At 39.2% G+C, this 19,977-nt stretch overlaps 2 protein-coding genes across 3 annotated transcripts in view; both read left to right on the top strand.

Annotated features, from left to right (window-relative positions):
- LOC145779452 (START domain-containing protein 10-like) overlaps positions 1–19,977 on the top strand; it is a 125,719-nt gene that overhangs the window by 86,373 nt on the left and 19,369 nt on the right. The gene's annotated exons all lie outside the window — the stretch shown is intronic.
- Positions 12,746–17,344, top strand: LOC145779434 (activating signal cointegrator 1-like). 2 transcript variants are annotated; one of them, XM_082591025.1, is made up of 6 exons: positions 12,758–12,837; positions 13,178–13,310; positions 13,679–13,869; positions 14,532–14,758; positions 15,377–15,762; positions 16,308–17,344. In XM_082591025.1, the coding sequence occupies exons 2-6, from the start codon at positions 13,264–13,266 to the stop codon at positions 16,672–16,674; spliced, it is 1,218 nt and encodes a 405-aa protein (XP_082447151.1). In that variant the 5' UTR covers positions 12,758–12,837; positions 13,178–13,263; the 3' UTR covers positions 16,675–17,344. The 2 variants fall into 2 exon arrangements, with proteins under 2 accessions (XP_082447150.1, XP_082447151.1); XM_082591024.1 differs by having other exon boundaries at positions 12,746–13,310.

Raw genomic sequence — 19,977 nt, 5'->3', positions numbered from 1 at the left:
TGTAGGCTAATACATAAACAAAACACAAACAAATTTTCAATTTCGTAATTTATTAATCATGCTAAAAACTCAGAAACTTTCACGGACCCCCTGAAATCGCTTCACGGACCCCTTGGGGTCCGCGAACCCCCGGTTGAGAACCACTGCCCTACGCCTTCAGGGCTACGGTCTTTCGCACTCTCTCATTGGATGCACACTGTCAGTTTTTGTTTTATGTATGTTTCGGCGTTTCGCATCCAAACAAAAATAAAATGACTATCCATCCATCCAACACCTTCGAAGAGTTTCAATATTTAGAAAAACGACGAGGAAAAAAGAGCAAGGAAAATTTTTTAAATTTATATTGGTAAAAACAAAAAATAATAAACAGTTACTATGTTGATCGGCCTTGGTGCGTTATCAAGAGTGTTGATGGTCTGGAGGGGTGCGTTATAGTCATGGGGTGGGTGTCTCATCATGGAGGAGAGCAAGCTATTGAAGGTATTGCATCATGAAGAAGAGCTCCATTCAGCTACACTTACTGGATGGAATAATAACAACACTTCAGCAAACGGAAACTTCACTCTGCCAATCTAGGTGACCGGGCCAGCGGCGGTGGTTCAAAGCCTCTATAAGTAGGCTATGGGAAACTACAAGAATTAAGCTTTCAAAGAAGGTTTTTTAGTCCAAGAATAGAAACATCTCAAAATCAATTATCATTCCGTTGGCTACACCTAGTGCCGCCGCTCGGCACACTACGGTGCCACGGCATGCTGGTTACAAAGTAGCCCACTGGGCTGTAATGATGTTTCTGAAGAAAGGAATTTGAAAACCTTTACTTTTGTAGTTGGTGCATATAGGGCCTAGATGATGAATTGTTTTATTTTGATCAACGACGCACGAGTACAAAATAATTGACACGGCGAGAAGAACACAATAAACATAGCCAGGTCGAAGACTTTCAGAAACCGGCCTGCCGCTCCCCGCCGCCGCGGGGTGTGCATTATAGTCATGGGGTGGGGTGGGGGTGACGATGCACCCGGAAGGGTAAGTCCACCAGCTTAGGTCGCGGGGGCCAGGCTGGGGAGTCGAGGTACCTGTGGAGGGAGAGTGTGGATCGAAAACGTTACATGACCCGTCCGCAAATTTAGAATGGCGGAGCGGGCCAGGGAGACAGGCTCTTTCTGCATTGCCCAGAAAGATGGCCTGCGACGGGCCGGGCGACCCGTCGCGTGTGGACGCTGGAACCGGCAGTAATTGACCGCCGGACGGCGCCTACGTCTCCCTCACGCGACCTCGGCGCAGGTACTTGACTCTTATACCCGGTCTGCCTGTAGGCAGAGCGGATAAAATTGGGGTCTACCTTGAGGAAGAGAGTCAACTATTTAAGGATAATTTGGCTCTCGTGGCAGACGAAATTCAAATAAAAATGTGGAGCAGAGGCTTCCCATTTGTGGTACCTAAACAGTAACCAAAAATGGTAGCCTACTACTGCCTGATATTTTTTCAATGTTTTTGCAAACATTGCGAAGTTAGAAAGTGAATTGGCTAAAGACATTCATCGTGTTTGAATCATCATCATCATCGACGTATGAGCAGGTCTTTCCAGGCTAGATTGGAGGGCAGGAAGTCATCAGCCACTCAACAGTCTCGTCGTTCAGGACCCTTAGGCCATGCGCACCGTGTGGAGGCCGGTGGATTAGGCAGTGGTGAATGACATGGTCTGCGGTCTGTTCTGTGGCGCCACACTCGCATTCTGATGGAGGAGCCAGGCCCCACTTGTGCATGTCCGAACGAAAGCGGCCAACGCCAGTTCGCAGGCGGTTAAGCCTGATCCACGCAGCCTTGCGAGGGACATCCCCGGTGGACGGGGATCGGCGTCGGGTATGAAGTCACGGAGCGTGGAGGTATATGGTTTTGCCACTCCGTGTTCCACATGTGGTTCGTCCAGTGTTCCCCACTTAACCCAAGTTCTTCTTCGTTCTTAAGTAGTTGTTGTGCGGCAGGCACAAAGGGGCGTCTTGATTTCAGTCGCTGCTTTATAGGTGGTGGTCGCTTGAATGTTGCATGGAGGGATGGTCGGGGTCCAGAGCGCGGCGAGCGAGAGGAATCGTGGCTCCTTTACGACATTGCTCAGCAGATTGGATGCCTGCTAGGATGGGTAGACTTAGTCTGTCGGGGTGGGACGCAGGCATCCAGTCACAGTACGCAGCGCATCGTTGATGGCGGTATTAATATGGTGGGTGTGAGAACTACGGCACCAGACTGGTGCGCAGTACTCAGCAGTGGAATGAACAAGGGCTAGGGTAGTTGTACGAAGAGTTTTGGCACCAGCTCCCAAGCAGGAACCCGCCAATCGCCTCAAAAGTGCGAAGCGTGTAAATATTTTTTTGCGCAGTGACTCCAAGTGTCGGCCGTACGTGAGTGACCTGTTCAGGGTTATGCCGAGATAAGTAGGTTCGGCAAGTAGGGAAGGCGTTCCCCGTCAATGTTGATGTTTATCTCGCGCTGTGCTTCCCAGTTGTTAAGGTGGAAAGCCGCCGACACTGTCTTAGCCTTGCTGAGCTGTAGCTTCCATTTCTGGAGGTATGCTGATAGTGTTTGCATGTCTTGGCTGAGGTTCCTCTCCACTGACTGCCAATTTCCCTCTGAGTGCAGGAGTGCCAGGTCGTCTGCGTAAGCATATTTCGTGGAGATGGTGGGGGCATGTCGTAGGTGTAGGCTATGTGTTGAACAGGACAGGAGCCAAGACTGAGCCCTGTGGGACGTCGATTTTGAGTCGGCATAGTCTGCTTCGACGACCGCTACCGGTTGTGAGGGTAAAACTGCGGTTTTGCACAAGTTCCATCATCATATGAACCATGTGTCTGTCAGGGAGCAGACGGAGTAACTCACAAGTAAGGCCGCTATGCCATACAGTATCATAGGCATTAGGCAGCCGTGAGATTGACAACACGGCGCCAGCCTTCTTCTTAGCCGAGAAGCTGTCCTCAATGTCTTGGGTCATAAGTGTGACCTGATCTACGGTTGATCGTCCGTGTCGGAAGCCAGCTTGTTCACGGGGGAGCTGCGGATCTTTTATTGGTTCGACACGGGCGTAGATGAGTCTCTCGAAGATCTTGAAGGGGGTGCAGAGCAGTGACATTGGGCGGTAGCTCTTCGGGTCCCCTGGGGGCTTCTTTGGCTTAGGAACTGCAACCACAAGGGCTCTTCTCCAGATCCTGGGAATTCTCAGGTGGCGCAAGCAGCAAGAAAGGAAGTCTTTTAACCAGGACTTTGAGGAGGCAGCAGCATGGAGTATCAACTCCGGGCATAGGTGGTCAGGGTTAGGGTTAAGGTTTACCTGGCTTTATGTGCTGGAGGGCGGCGGAAAATTCGTCCGTGGTGAACTCACCCGAGATGTTGTCTCCGTCTGGAGTTGTTACCCTCCAGAGGTCCGTCATTTCTTGTAAGACGAATCTGTCTGATTCACGGTCTCTCGGTTTGTATTTCCCGTTCTCCACAAGTTGTGAGGCGATGGAATTTGCTGAAACGGGACGTTGTTGACGAGAGGCATGTGATCTGCCAGTTAGGTTGTTCAATGTACTCCATGCTATGCGACTGGAGTGCGTGAAGTTGATTGATTCAACGGCTTCTGTTCAGCGTTTCAAATTCAATCAATCAATCAATCCTTCCTCTTTGAGTCCAGCTTTACCAACAGGGCTGTGGCTGAACTGTTGGTGTCATTGCCCTGAGGGGCGTAGAGGAAGTCGGAGAAGAGGCTTTCGCACTCCTTGTCCCAGCACGGCATGTAGTTCTTTCGTCGGCCGCGGGGGATAGAGTGTTTTGCCGCTGATGTTATTGCATCACAAAAGTCCTAGTAAGCTTCTTCCACGTTCTTGGTGTGTGGTGATGGAAGATACTGCCTGGCTTCGTTGGTGAGGAGGCTATAGTACTCCCAGTTAGCCATTCTGAAGTTCCATCGCTTAACAGGCTTGCTCGGGACAGGCATTGTGAGCGTTGGAGCCGTGATAATCAATCAATCAATCAATGTTTTATTTGTCAGTAACAGGAACATAGGTACATGTTTGAAATATGCAATATACACAATACAAAAGTTACACAAGTTCCCATACCGACAGGGAGACAACGAAACGACCATACGGTCTACTTGTCAATTGCCACCCTACGGAAATTACGATTTTGCCATTTAAAGTAAGCTTACAAGAGAAAAAATAAAACGTTGAAAATAAAACGTTGAAACGTTCCCGCGCTTCAAAAACAACATACGCAGAAAAAAACAAAAAAAACATATTGATGATAACGTAGGCCTAAACACAAAATTCCATGAAGCAAGCAGAGAATAATCAAGTTTCCGAAGAAACTGACAAGTTGGTTTCCATAACATATCACTTACGATGCACTGTAGCTTTGTAAAATTAACGTTTTGATCTCTTTTTTGAAACAATGAAATGATAAGTTTTTTAGCCTACTTGGAACCTCTGACCAGAGCATTGGTCCCAATATCTGCATGGACTTTTTGCCATATTCTGTGTTAGATCTATTTATAAAATAGTTGTTGCTTGTTTGATATCTTGTGTTATGCTGATGAATAGATGAAGCATTTGTAAATAAATCACAATACGTAGACGGATACTGATTCATATGAACTTTGTACATATGTTTTTTTATTTCAATGTTATGTATGTCTTTTAGTTTCAAGATGTTCATTTTGAAAAATAAAAAATTAGTGTGAGCATAGTAATTTTGTTTCGTAATTATTCTTATAACCTTTTTTTGTAATTTTATTAATGGATCCAGTGCACTGTCACAGGCCTTTCCCCAACTTGAAATACAATATTGCAAATGACAGTAAATCAAAGCGTGATACACATCTTTTAAAGTGTCTGTGTTGACATAATTTCTGAGTTTAAGCAACGCCCATGAACCTTTTGCTACTTTTCCACAAATTTTATCTATGTGATATTTCCATGTTAATTTGTTATCTATGTAAACGCCAAGGTATTTTATTTGGTCTTTTTGTTGAATGCTTGTGTTACCAATGTTAATGTTAAAATTTGTTATGTGTTTTTTATTTGTTATTAGCATGTATTCAGTTTTTGAGAAATTTAACGATAATCTATTAAGCTTCAACCAGTTGTAAACTTTTTGCATTTCGGCATTCACATTGTTCTGCAAATTTATTTCACATTTGTCGCTCATGGTAAGATTGGTGTCGTCAGCAAATAGTTTAACATTCATGTTTGTTGAATTTGGTAAGTCATTTATATAAAGTAAGAAAAGAAGGGGTCCCAATGTCGATCCTTGGGGCACACCGCAGGTAACCTGTCTTGAGTTTGAAGAGATTCCATTGACGACCGTGTGCTGTAGACGATTGCTGATATAGCTTTTTAACAATTGTGATGGAAGGCCTCGAAAACCATATGTTTGCAGTTTCTGTATGAGAATAGTGTGATCAACTGTGTCGAAGGCTTTAGCTAAATCAAGAAACACAGAGCAAGTTGTATTTTTATTATCTAGGTTAGTTAAGATGTTATCACAAACGTTTGACACAGCTAACGAAGTGGAATATTGTGGTCTAAATCCATACTGATGTGGTGTGATCAGGTCTTTTTTTGTTAGATAATTGTACATTTGTTCATACAGGCATTTTTCGAATATTTTGGTGAAAGGGGACAATAGTGATATGGGCCTGTAGTTGGAACAATTTTTCCTGGAACCACTTTTGAAGATTGGGGTAACTTGAGCTACCTTTAGTACATCAGGATATACACCTTTATCGATACACTCATTGAATAAGTTGGTGAGGAAAGGGGCGATTATTGGTGAGGATAGTTTGACAAATTTTATAGGTATTCCATCGTGTCCTGTACTTTTAGAGACAGAAAGATTATTAAGATGTTTTAATACTTCTTCTTGAGTGACAGGTTTTAGGAAAAAGGAGAATGGAACACTTTGCAATTTCAGTAATGAGCCAGGAGACGGCAGAGGGATTTTAGATGCCATGGAAGGTCCAATGTCTGTGAAATAATCATTAAAACAGTTACTTATTTGTGCAGGGTCAGATATTTTTTCATTGTCAGTGCTAATTATTTCTTCTGGTATGTGAGCTGTGTGCTTATGTTTGTACCTGATGATGTCATTTATGGTTTTCCATATTTTTCCAGTGTTGTGCTTGCTTTGCGTAATAAGAAAACTGTAATGCATTTTTTTTGCTTGCTCTTTGGTATGAGTAAGTACATTTCTGTACTTTTTGTATGTTGCTTGTGCAGAAGTGTTTGTTGGGTCTTTAATTTTTAAGTGATATAGTCTGTTTTTAGTTTTGATGGAGTTCAAAATTCCTTTTGTTAGCCATGGTTTGGTCATGAGTTTTCTTTCTCTTCGAGACAACAATCGTAAAGGTGCATGCTTGTTTAAAGTTTCATTAAAAGTGTCGATGAAATGATTGAATTTGTTATGAACTGAATCATTCCTTTCTGTGTATTGGTTGGTCAAGCTATTTTCCAGGTCACAAACGAATTCATCAGCAACAAAGTTTTTCATATTCCTTATTTTTTGTGTGTACTTTTCTTGTTTTGGTTTTATAGAGTTTATCACAACTACAATCGGAAAGTGATCAGAAACATCATGTATAAGAACATGGCATTGAATTTTATTAGTTTGGTCATTGCTGTATACATGATCGATTAAAGTTGAACTTGTGGAAGTTACACGGGTTGGGGATTGTACTAATTGATTGCAGCCTAAAGAGAGAAATGCATCACAGTAATTTTTTACAGCAGAATTTTTTGTCTTGGCTAGAATATCAATATTGAAATCACCACATATGTAATATTCCTTTTTGAAATTGTTTAACGAATCAATGCACTCACAGAATTTGTTTTGAAACTCAATTAGCTTATTTTGGGGATGCCTGTATACTACACCAACTGTGCATTGTCTACTGTTTGATAAAGTAATATCCACCCAGAGATCTTCACATTCCTGTAAGTTTAAACTTAAATTATTAATTTGATTATACTTTATTGAACTGCTTACGTATAGCCCGACACCGCCTGCTTGTATTTTAGCATCAGTTCGTTTGTTATTAAAGTGGACAAAATTATAGCCTTGCAAACTAACAAATTGCAATCGATTTTCATTCAGCCAGGTTTCTGACACAGCAATAAGGTCCGGTGCTTCTTGCATTTCGACAAGTAGTGATTCTAATTTTTCAAAGTTGCCAACTAGGCTTCTCATGTTTACATGTAAAATCGATAGCTGGTTCCTATTAATATTGTTAGTTAAAGAGAAGGAGTTTTTTGAATACAAGTTTTTACAATCCGCAGACATTGCAACAAACAAAGTATGACCAACAGATGAATACACAACCAATGACGCAGGACACGAAAGGTTACAAAATGACTTTGCAACAAAACAGATAAAAAGAAAAATCACCAACACCTGCATTTATAACTTGTAGTCAGGATAATCAAAGAATCCACTTTTGTGTAACAAAATAGGACGGCGGCCAATAAGCGTCGAAAAAGAACAAAAAAAACAGGTCTGGTTTAAGTGGTGTGAGCATGCGAGAAATACTTTGGAAAATAAACAAAACACTATTATTGAGTTATGAAAATATGAAAATATTACGATTTTTTAGATCATAGGTACGTGCTATGCGTACCTTAGCACGTACCTATGCGAACAGTTCTTTTCTAAAATGCACTTTACAAAAAGTGGTTACAGGTCAAGGCTGACAGATGAAAATCTTAGTATGCAGTTGAGTGTTGCCACATCGTCTGTTCGACCACATCGTCTGTTCGAATATTGAACATTAGTCAAGAAAAAAACTTTTCAAAAATCCCACTAAGCAAAAAACCTCAATGCTTCAATGTTATTTTTTAATATTTTATGCTTTAATGCTGCATTAGATAATATTGAACATTAGTCAAGAAAAAAACTTTCCAAAAATCTCACTAAGCAAAAAAATTCAATGCTTCAATGTTATTTTTTAATATTTTATACTTTAATGCTGCATTAGATAGCTTCAGCTGTATGATTGGCATGGGCTTTTGTTTGTTGTTTGAAAAAAAAATCTCATTAAGTTAACTGATTTGTTGTTTCGGAGCATAATGGTCGAAACATTTAGTCAACTTGAGCAAAATGGATAGAGCCAAAAAAAGAAGAAATCATACTCACATGAAAGCAAACGCTTCGAAAATTAAACTGTCTTCATTATCAGTGCAAGCATAGATATCTTACATAAATAGATATGCAACTCAGTGGTGCGTAACAATGTTTGAAGGCTAACAGGGTAGCTATGGCTGTATGCATGTACTTCAAACTTGGCACAGCAAAACAACTTTATTTTTAATATATTTTTTTGGTTTTTGTTTACATAAAACTTTCTTCATTTTCAAGTTGACGTATGGATTGCTTGTGATGACGTCACATTCTCGTTCCGCATGGACTGCTTTATGGAGATTCTGGCGATTGAAAACAAATCACAGTCACAGACCAGGCTTGACAGATTGGCCCTTTTGGGGCCAAATTTCACAAATTTGGCCCTTTTTAGAGGCAGTTGGCGCAAAAAAAAGTTGTTTGGCCCCTTGGCCCTTTGTTTTCAGTATTTGGCTCTTTTTGGAAACAGTTGGCACATACTATCAAACTAGCTATTTAAATAAATGTCTTTCAGAAATTGAAACTGAAAAGCGTTATTACGATTTTTTAGACAGTGTTTTGCTGACAAGGTTTATGCCAATACCAAAGATTCGAGTGGAAACACTGTAGAAGATGAAGATTTGGAATTGTTCTTGTAGAATGTAGACCATGTTGTTGTAACGTTATTGACGTTATTGTTAACGTTATTATGTATTATTAACAACGTTATTGAACAATTTGGCTGTTTTTTACCTAGTTTGGCCCTTTTTTCGACATTGTTTGGCTTTTTTTCTCAAAAGCTGTCTGACAACCCTGTGACACAGACTACCGTAACTTTCTGGCAGCTGCATAAAAATCAAGGGATAGCATCAAATCGTAGTATGGACTAGTAAACTATTATACCGTACAGTTCGTTTTCGTTACTGCATCAGCTTAAGGTTTCCAATAGGCTCGTCTAAGTTACAACCACTTGAGAAGTGTACCTTTTTGCAGTAGCTTGGTTGCTGTATTTCAATATAATTAGGCTATGCGAAATTGCTGCATTCCTGGATGTGCTTATTCATATTCAAGTGCACACAAACGTGCACTGTTTTCTATAAGACGTAAGATATCTATGGTGCAAGTACTGATGCTCTATCCTTTTTGCTCAAGTTGATTTGTTTTTATTTTTTACTGTTGTACCGTATGTTTCGATTCCTCGTAAGATAATTTCAACTGTGTGGGTTTTATTACTTTCATTTGCCGTTTGTTACTTTTCATGAATAGCCTAATATCATGAGTCGCTTCTAAAAGATTTCATAGTAGGTTACGATTAAAAAGTTCTGTGGCCCGATAACTCATGTGTTGTTGACAAAGTGGCCCGCGACCGCAAAAAGGTTCGTCACCCCTGATCTATAGTCTAGTTCCAGGGGTAAAGCATACGGTAGCACATGCCCATCAATTTAACAAAAAAAAAGCATCAGCTAAACTGCTAAGAAAATAATTGTGCTTTTTTTTCTTTGGCAGTGGCTATTTGACCGGCGCCGGTCTTTGAATCTGAAACACTATTTGACCGGTCATGACGTCACTCTATAGGCACTTCTTTCTTTTTCTCTTTCAAAGCAAAAGACGAGAAGAGTGCGTATATAACTTGTAAATTCGACGATTATCTTCAACTGATTGGATGGCGCGTGGGTTACGTCTCTGGTTGGTGTTCCAGAGGGAATGAGTTCGATACTTCGCGGAAGCGTTTTTTTTTTTTATTTTTAACTAAATTTTGACCCGAAGTGACTCAATCGTTAGGCTGCTGCATTTTTGTAGTCAATTTTTATTTTCGGAAGCCTACAGCCCAATTTTTTATGTCTTTTCAACTATGAGTAATAAAGTCAGAGTTTTTTAATTTTCTTGAATTTGAGAATTTCTCTGGATAATTTTCCGTGACCGTGTTTTCCGAACGACCCATTACATTTTTGCGATGTGACCGTGTTTGCCGAACGACGCATTACATTTTTGCGCCGTTCGGCAAACACGGTCACATCCTCTTATGACGAAAAATTATCCAGAGAAATTCTCAAATTCAAGAAAATTAAAAACTCTGACTTTATTACTCATAGTTGAAAAGACATAAAAAATTGGGCTGTAGGCTTCCGAAAATAAAAATTGACTACAAAAATGCAGCAGCCTAACGATTGAGTCACTTCGGGTCAAAATTTAGTTAAAAATTAAAAAAAAAAAACGCTTCCGCGAAGTATCGAACTCATTCCCTTTGAAACACCAACCAGAGACGTAACCCACGCGCCATCCAATCAGTTGAACATAATCGTCGAATTTACAAGTTATATACGCACTCTTCTCGTCTTTTGCTTTGAAAGAGAAAAAGAAAGAAGTGCCTATAGAGTGACGTCATGACCGGTCAAATAGTGTTTCAGATTCAAAGACCGGCGCCGGTCAAATAGCCACTGCCTTTTTCTTTGCTGCTTATTCTTCTTTTTCTAAAATGTTAGTCACTCATATTAGTTTGTCGGTTTTGTGACGTAAACTACTCTGTTTTGCCTTATGCTCATTTTCTTCTTTGTTAAATCGATGATCATGTTCTAATGTTCACTTTGTGATCCGAAAGGCACTTTATCATGCAGACATCCAATCCATGGACTTCTGTCCAATCCAACCACGAACCAATCAGAGCTACGTTATCTGTCCAATTGTGACCATTCCAGCATTCAGCCAGAGAATCAGGTATTACTTTGAACTTTGTTTGGTAATTACAAAAGAAAAAAGAGCTATAGCAGAGGTGGGATTGAAACCCACGTCAATGTAATGGCTACCACCGCCCTAACCTAATGCGCCAAGTCAACCGATGGCAAAGCGATGATTTAATTTAACTAGAATATACGTTTTTTCTTTATTCTTCCCAAACGCAGCCTTGATAACGTCATGAACAGAGTAGCTTCTGATTGGTTCGTGGTTTTATTAGAAATCTGCTTGTTAAAGTGCCTACCGTTCAAAGTGGTAACGCCTAGAACATCACACAACTAAGGCGATAAATAAAATTGAATTGAGTCCTGTCTTTGTCATGAGTTACCAAGGGGGGTGGGGGGGACTTGTATACCTGGGACTGGTATATAAGTCCCCACCCCCCTTGGTAACTCGTGACAAAGACAGGACTCAATTCAATTTTATTTATCGCCTTAGTTGTGTGATGTTCTAGGCGTTACCGTTCAAACTAGTCCCGTATCCAGGGTTGCCATACCGTCCCTTATTTCTAAGAATTGTCCTTATTTTAAAAGGCAACATCTTAGAAAAATTAATTGTCCTTAGACTCCTTATTACTAAGAAATGTCCTTGTTTTTGACTTGTGTCCTTTTTTTGTTTTATTTTTAACATTTAACATTTACAAATCTTCTATCTTTGTTTGGGAATATATCGATGAGTGGTATCAATTTGAGAAGCATCCAACATTTTAACACACATCAACTGGACCCTGAGCTAAGATATCAAACAATTGAGTGTGAGAAAGTTAAGGGGTTAGCGAAACAAATTGATCCGGCAATGAAGCATGAGTTTTTCCATGAGGTCTCAGCTGTCATTGCTCTGCTCAAGAAGATTCCAGATGTTGTGTTCCGTAAGGAATGGATGAACCTCAGGACAAGTTGATGAAGATCTTCACTAGAGACAAATCTTTTTTGTTGCTCTACAAGCTGGTTAGCGTCATCGTCTCTCTTCCGGTCAATAATGCGTTTGTGGAGCAGGTGCTCTTGTTTCGGCTCAGTGAACCAAGAAAAGAAACGACTTAGTGAAATATTTGCTACAAGAAAAGGCAAGCCTAGACTTGAGCTGTCATGAGATGCAGAAAGTATTTTCTACGAACAAGGAATTGCTGGAACAGATTGTTTGTGGCAAAAACTATGGCAAGTTTTTTCAAAAGACTTCTTAAAATTTTAAATCAGTTATGCTTTTATAGTTTGTTAATAAGTACTGTAGGATTCTTTTCATTTACATTATGTTGTTTTGCATTGTTTAATGTTTTTCCAGTGTTGTGCATATGTGTTATTTGCATTTTTGGCATGCTCACATGTTACATTCTAGCCGAAAGAAGCTGGAGACTTTTGACATGCCCTTTTAGATCAGTGGCTGATTTTTTCTAACTAGCGGTTTTCAAACTTTTTTGAGCGCAACCCAAATCTGACTTTGGTGAAAACCTGTATAAACAAGACACAGACAACCAGTTACAGGGCTGTTTACTATTGCTCGACTTCTTTAGAGGTAAGAAAAAGTGCTGGACTCCTAAGGATCATTTGCCTAATTACTATTACCAAATGTACAAGCCTAACTTTGCGAAGCTTGCCGCGTTAGTGCAATTTAATGACTCTCCAAGCTACAAGTACCTTGGTTTTGTACACAATGGCCGGCAAAATTGATGAAATATAGCCTACAACTTTGGTTTTAAGTATACAGAATTTACAAAAATTTCACTTGCGTTGGTATTGCCAAATCTTCTGAGTTTCAAGTCAACACGACTAGCAAAATCTAGTCAGTATTTTGCATGTTGCCAGTGGCTAAAAGCAGACTAGCATGTCTATGATATTGTTTGGGTTAGCAGTTCAACTATTAACTTGCCAATGCACTTGTGTTCTCAACAGGACACATCAACTTATTATTGCACCTGTAATTTATCTTGGTCATAGTTGCTTTGCTGTTTAAACATATGCAATGACTTCTGTTGAACTGGAGAAGTGGGTGAGTGAAGAGTTGATGAACCTGCTTGGAATAGATGTTGACTCTGTGCAAAGTATAAGCAGTTATTTGCTTTCTATTAAAAACCAAGAGGACATGGCTGACTATGTAAAAGAGCTCTTGACTGGAAGCACTGATGCTGATAAATTGAATGGACCTCAAAAAGATTTTGTTCGAGAGCTTATGATACGTTGGCAAAGATTTTTTATTCCTGAAAATGTTACAGTATACAGAAAAGATGATACTTATAACAAACCAAAGGCTGAAAAGTACAAACTAACAAATAATACAAAGTTTTCAAAAAATCCATTTGATATGACTACTGTTGAGAAAAACCTTCCAGATAACAGTCCGAGCAAAAATACAAAGAAAAAGAGCAATTACACTTCTCTTTATGGAAAAGATGGGAAAGTACGTTCTAATGCTGTTATGATTCCTGGACGTAACTCATGTGAATGTCAAGCTCAGAAACACAAGTATGGTTATTGGTTATGATGTTCTAATATATATATGTTGTCAACTAAAATTCAAAATGGGCGATGTCCGTTTTTATTGTGATGTCATGTTTCTTTATTAATTTTTTGCTTCCAGAAGTCGATTGCAGATAATTTTGAACTTTTTTACTTGTCTTTACTAGGATTATGGCTAAAGATACAACTGCAGACAGTGATATGCCATTTTAACCTAAGGATCTCAATACTGCAGTAATGCATCTATAGCAGATAGGAACCTAAGAATTATGGCAGTTAACAATGTATTTCTTGTTTTGCATTTTTGTAAAAAATTCAAAGGTAATTCTTTATTCGTATTTATTTTATTTGCATCAAATAAAAATTTTCTGTAGGCTCATCAACAACTGTTTGAGCTGTGGGAGAGTTGTATGTGAACAGGAAGGTTCAGGACCTTGTTTATTTTGTGGAAATTTAGTTTGTACAAAGGAAGAAAAAGAAATCCTTGCAAAAAAAAATAAAAAAAGTGACAAGTTACACAATAAGTTAACAAGAATCCCTGGAGGAGCTGCGCTAAAAAAAATACGTAAGTGCTTTGAAATGTGTTATTTTGCATTATGTTGGTACCGGTACAAGATTTGTATATAAACAAAATGATTCCATACACTAGTCATTTCTAGTTTTTTGCTGCTTGAATAATTACTTAATGCTGTTACTAATAATTTTTTTTTATTGACTGAGTTAGGCCTATCATCATCCAAATTCGGTTTTGTCCCTACTAGTGGCGGTGCCCAAATCTTTCTTTGCAGCGATTGCAGCTGCCTTCACGCCTATTCTCCATCTTTCTCTGTCCATCTCATCGTCTTTCTTTAGTCCGACTTTGTCTGCCTGATTTTTCACCTGTTCTTTTTAGACATCCCAGTCCCTGTTTCATCTCCAGATTTATAGAAAAGCTTGTATGGTAAAGTTTTCAAAGCTTTGTGAGTGTCAAACTTAATCAAGTATTGCTTACATATAGTAACAGTTGCAGTGTGGAAGCTAAACAAGGTTTGTCATTGCTAACTATGCTCACATGGTCCCCTTGTCAAAGAGTAAAAATTTTTGGCCCATGGTCCTAAAAGCTTGCCCACCCCTGATCTAGATCACTTCATCAAAAATCTGAATCATCTTGACAGAAAAATATACCTACTTGACTTGTATTTAACTCATGCCAGCTTGCAGAGCTACAGTTTTGTTATTTTTGTTCAGAAACTGATGAAAACATTACTGGTGCTCTTGAAAAAGCACAGGCTTACAAGGAACGCTTGCTTAATTACGATCGCACGTGTGTGCAACGTACTAAAGTTATTGACGATGAAGCGGATTACTATTCTACTGACACAAATATTTGGTTGAGTGAGAAGGAAAGGAATCTTTTGAAAAAGAAGCAGGCAGAAGTTTGGGAACTCAAACACGGATCTAGACTCAATAAGAAGGTATGCAATTGAAACGTCATTGTAAAAAAGCCTTTCTATAACTAAGGTATTATATGCAGCTGACGTGGTGTCTGTTCTTTTCACATTCACGCAAAATGGTAGTGGCAACTTTATTCAGAGTAGTCCATTTTTCTGCTCACCATTTATGGGTAGCATCATCCCTGCCAGGGTAGCGCAGGAGAACATACCAACCACGTCATAAAAAATTGTGCCATCACGTCGTACAGAAGACCGACGTGTCTTAGATTAGATGACCTGGCTGTTGTGGTAGCCTCCTAGTGCAGCGAGGGCGATGTCCGCATGAAGTGGTGGAAACAGCGTATCGACCTTTGACCCCAGAGGCTCTAACCATACACACAAAGCACAATGCTGTCTTTGTGATAATGTAATTCTAGTTGGTTACTTAGTACTAAGTACACTGCACTTTATTGTAATATTGTGTGCAGTTGTGCATATCCTGTTCACTACATATTCTAGCACAGGAACATGTGTAGTGTGTAGGCTATGGTTGATTTGATTTTAAAAATCAAAACTTGTCTTGATCAAACTTTTGTTATTTACCAGAACAGTAATTGTGTGTCTCATTTCATTCACTTGACTGTGATGCTTTTATTTCAGTTTACCCTTGATTTTGCTGGGCGACAAGTCAAAGAATATACTCCAGATGATCTCGATGCCGAAAATGACCCAGAAGTTATGGCAGCTAATTTCAGATCGGATTTCAGTGAATCTTTTACTGAAAATCAATTTTCCATTGAAGAAAATGCTAAGGAAAACTTTCCTGGTCTCGTCAATCCATCAATAAAAGGAGACCTACCTACTTTTATTCCAACCAACTTGGATACTTTTGATAAACCTGTAAAAAATTTGTGGACTGGATCCAGCAATCGATTGCAAGACAAGCAACTCTTAGAGATGTCAGATCCGGGAATGTGTTTAAGTATGCACCAACCTTGGGCATCCTTGTTGGTTTCCGGAATAAAACGTGACGAAGGAAGGTCATGGTAAGGGAGTCCAGGTTTAATTATTTTAATCACAATTTTTAATTTTTTGCTTCTGTATTTAGAAACAAGTACTCTACGTTTCGAGAATGTTTTGCTGTTCTTGTTCTGAAATTGTATGACTTAAAGCTTATACCGTCTGTATTTGAACATAAGCTATTGTAGAAGGTGTACTGTAGGGGGGGATCAGTGAATAACATTGCCACATAACTACAACCTAACAATTGCAATGAGTGTAGGTCAAAAAAGAATACCAGTGGCTAGTGCATTGGTATTAATAAATTTCTGTTGTTATGATTTGCTAAAAGTTCTAGTTTGGTTCTTATGTTTAATTAGTTTGGTTTTTCTATCTTTGTGTTGGTGTCCAATTTGTGTGTTTATTGTTCTATTTGCTGCGTTGTTAAAGCAGTAATGCAAATTTCAATCAATATAAGGGATGGTTGGTTGAAAAATATTGTGACGACAAAGAAGAAAGTGTGCTTTGCTATGCCCGTGTAATTTCTGTAAGTAAAGGACAAAGTGTGTTGATTCGCATTTCATGTTGCCAGGTATTCAAGCCATCGTGGACGGCTGTGGATAGCTGCAGCTGCAAAGCAACCCACGAAAGATCAGATTGAACAAGTGGAAAATCAGCATCGGCAACACTGGGAAGCATCGCAACGGATTTCTGAAATGCCGGAGTTTCCAACTGAATATCCCGTTGGATGTCTGCTAGGCTGTGTAGGCGTTAAAGATGTAATGTCCCAGGAGCAATATCTTAAATCATATCCTTTGGGAGAATCGGGTTCAGCTTTTGTTTTTGTATGTGAAAACCCTCACGAACTAGCTTTGAAATTTCCTGTAAAAGGAAAACACAAAGTTTGGAAACTGGATCCTAAACTGCATAAAACAGCGAAGGAAGCTTTGATTTATTAATGTTGTATCGGTTCATAAAGTGGCTGGTGTTGTAGTGAATAGAATTTATAGAATAATTAAAATACAGTTCCTCAATGCTTATGAACCACGTAAATTCTTTTAGCGTATCTCGATATTTTCATCAACCTCGTGCAATGTTGGAACATCGCTTTCAATTGGTTCTACTGAAACTTTCTGCAGTGATTTATATTATATAGGAACACAGCATTAAACGTAAATTGGATACTTTTAATTCAAATAAAGAATCCCCTACTGGTGTTCTCACTAACTATAAACTTTACATCACCCGGCTTGAACTGGATGTTGAAAAACACATCCTATCTCTACCCAGTAGGCTATCGCATGGCCTGCAATGAAAACCTAATCTTCTCATTCCCCAAAGTTCAGTAACTGAATATAGGAGCATATTTAATTATTTTTATTCTGTTAATGTGAGGCGATTGCACCTCCTGAAGCACAAAGTAACTTCATTCACAAGGTTTGGGCAGGTTCAGATTTTGGCACGGTCTTTATAGTCATGTCATTCTGTCATCCCTTGTCTTCTACTGCAAAATTATAGCGCATAGGCTTAAATCATTTCTTACAAAAGCCACGCTAGTTTGACAGTTTTTATTGGTTGTTGATTTGTAAGCTCAACTTGCATTGAAAGTTTGTCAATAAAATAACACAGATCGCAAGAAACCTTTATTTGTATTGAGGTAAGTTTGCTAATTTCAACAATTGCTTCCCGTGACGTTACGAGCTGGATTTGCTCTGGGGTTTGATTGGGTGTTCTTATCCTATTTTTATGAAGAGGTTCACCCAAATGGCACTTGTTAGCAGTGCTGTATTCGTAAAAAAAGCACAGGATATACTATCAGATTTGTCAAAATGATAAATAATAGCCTACACAACCTGCAAAATACTAATCTTTATTCTACCATAACATGAATTATCAACATTAAAATTGGACGAGAGGTACAAAATTATTTATTTTTGGAAAACCAAGAGGGCATACTATAATTGCTCGAAAAAGCAGAGAGTATACTGCGTATACCGCCGTATGCCCTCGAATACAGCACTGCTTGTTAGGCCCAAGAAAACGGCGTTACCGTAAGCTGTTTGCTGACAGATTTAGTGTAATCGTGGCTAAAGGTGGTGTCTAACAAGTGATAACACTAGATTAGCGGCTGTTTGATAAGGACCACATCACAAAAAAAAACGAATAGCTGTGATTGGACGAAATAGCATCGTGATTATAAAGTGATAGCCTACCTAATTAGGGTTTATCTTCAATTGTTAGCAGTTTAGAATTAGTAGAAACAAGGTGGTAAGCTTGCACACACATCTCCCACTTCAGACCGACCGTTTCCGATCTGGGCACCATTTTGCCTTCCAAAGACGATTACCCTGACGAAGAAAAGCGAAGATTATCGAAGTCAGTCAGCACAACATCGGCGTCTAATGCTGATGATGGAGAAGCAGTCCACCTTATTAGCTCAGTCGTTACGCGTCTGACTCGAGTTCAAGCGGTGCTGGTTCGGCTTTCGCGGTGTGCGCTTGAGCAACGCATTTGTCAGGACTGTTCTCCTTTCAGCGGCACCTAGTGGATGGGATAATTTCCTAGCAACAACACTTTAATAACAATTGGAAACTTCACTCTGCCAATCTCAGTGCCCGGCCCTCCGTCAAAAGCTTCTACAAGTATGCGAAACTACCAGGAATAACCAATCAAGGCTTTGACAGTCCGAGGATAAAGATTCAGAACCAAACTCTCTGGTTGAGTACTAGAAGAGTCTTAATTGGACGGTAGCCACGCAAACATGTTTTGATTGGTTGAAACTTGAAAGTGACATTGGGTCACACTGCGAATTGACATGTTGAAGGGACTACTGGCTACCACACAAAAACAGTAAAATGTTGTTTATGTGAAGTAAAATTGTATTTTTCTGTCTGAAGCGTTGTTTCATAAATAATTTTTTATTGCAAATTATGAGAGAAAATACTTACACTGGCCATGCCAACTTGCAAACTTCAAATTTGACTGGAGTGTGTGCATGCTTGTGTATATTTTGTGTGATTTTGTCTGCTTTTGTACTATTGAATTGTCACTAGACCGATCCATCGCCTAGCAACGTTCAGCCAATCAGAGCGCATGAGAGCAAGCTATCTTTGCTGGCCAATTATGTAGCATTGATTTTGTGCAGTTTTGGTCACGTTTATGTTGTTTTCGTGGTGGTAAATAAGAGATTTAGTTGTGGCACTTGCAATTTTGACGACAAATATCCAGAGAAATGCAAAGATATCACTTTCATATGCTTTCCTAAACCAAAGACAAGATTGGAAGACTGTTTACGTTGGATCAAAGCATAAATGGTCGGCTTCATGGCTGCTAAACGTGTCAAGAATTAACCTTCATTCATACGTTTGTTCAAAGGTAGGTGGTAACTATCTAGAATCTGAAATTGTTTGCGATCTTATCAAAACAAAAACCGTCTTGAATGCTGCATCAATTGCCTAAACAATCTATAATTAGCTCTGCTGGGGGGTAGGCTACTGATAGACTGATTTTAATGTTTATTTGTGGTGGTGGTTTTGCAATGTATTAAAATACAATAAATACATGAAGTGTTACCATTTTTAGCATTATGTGGATGGAAAACCTTCTGACATTCATCCAGACCCAATTCCAGCTGATGGAATGAAAGTAAGAACAACTCGAAAGAGCCGAAAAAGAGTTCTGCCAGATATGTCTCATGACAATGATGCAATGAACAGTGAACAAGATGACCATGCACAAAAGAAGCAAAAAGTATTTCAGAAGCACAAAACAATGATAGGTTATGATTATCCATGACATCTTAATTAGTCATTTTGTAATGGGTTAGGCTATGGTTTATTTCTTGATTTGTATGAATTAATTACTGGTAGCTTACGGTAGCCTACTAGGCTATTGGTATTATTATGTTTCGGTTCATTTTTTTTCTTCTTATGCAACCATTAGATTTTAACAACCATAGTTTACATGCTATGCTATTCATTGCAGAATCATGCAAGCTGGTAGGCTAACTGAAAATCAAGCTTTGAAAGAAGAACTTTGTGCTCTAAAAATGCCATATGAAACGCAATCTCTTCTTTTGCTACAATTGCAAGAAGGGTCATTTTTTAGTGTAAGTTCCATTTTAAATTCTCCTGTTAATGAATTGTTTGCATTGTAACTGGTTTAAGTCACGTGCAATTTAAAACTCTGTTGGATTTTTTGACGCAAAATGCCACAAGTGCCATTAAATACAAAGAAAAATGTTTGAAATTGTCTTTGTAAAA

Source organism: Aplidium turbinatum, chromosome 11 (assembly GCF_918807975.1).
Source record: "Aplidium turbinatum chromosome 11, kaAplTurb1.1, whole genome shotgun sequence".
NCBI classification, from domain to species: Eukaryota; Metazoa; Chordata; class Ascidiacea; order Aplousobranchia; family Polyclinidae; genus Aplidium; species Aplidium turbinatum.
The sequence above is the reverse complement of the archived record's forward strand: the minus strand, read 5'-3'. Positions and strand labels throughout refer to the sequence as shown.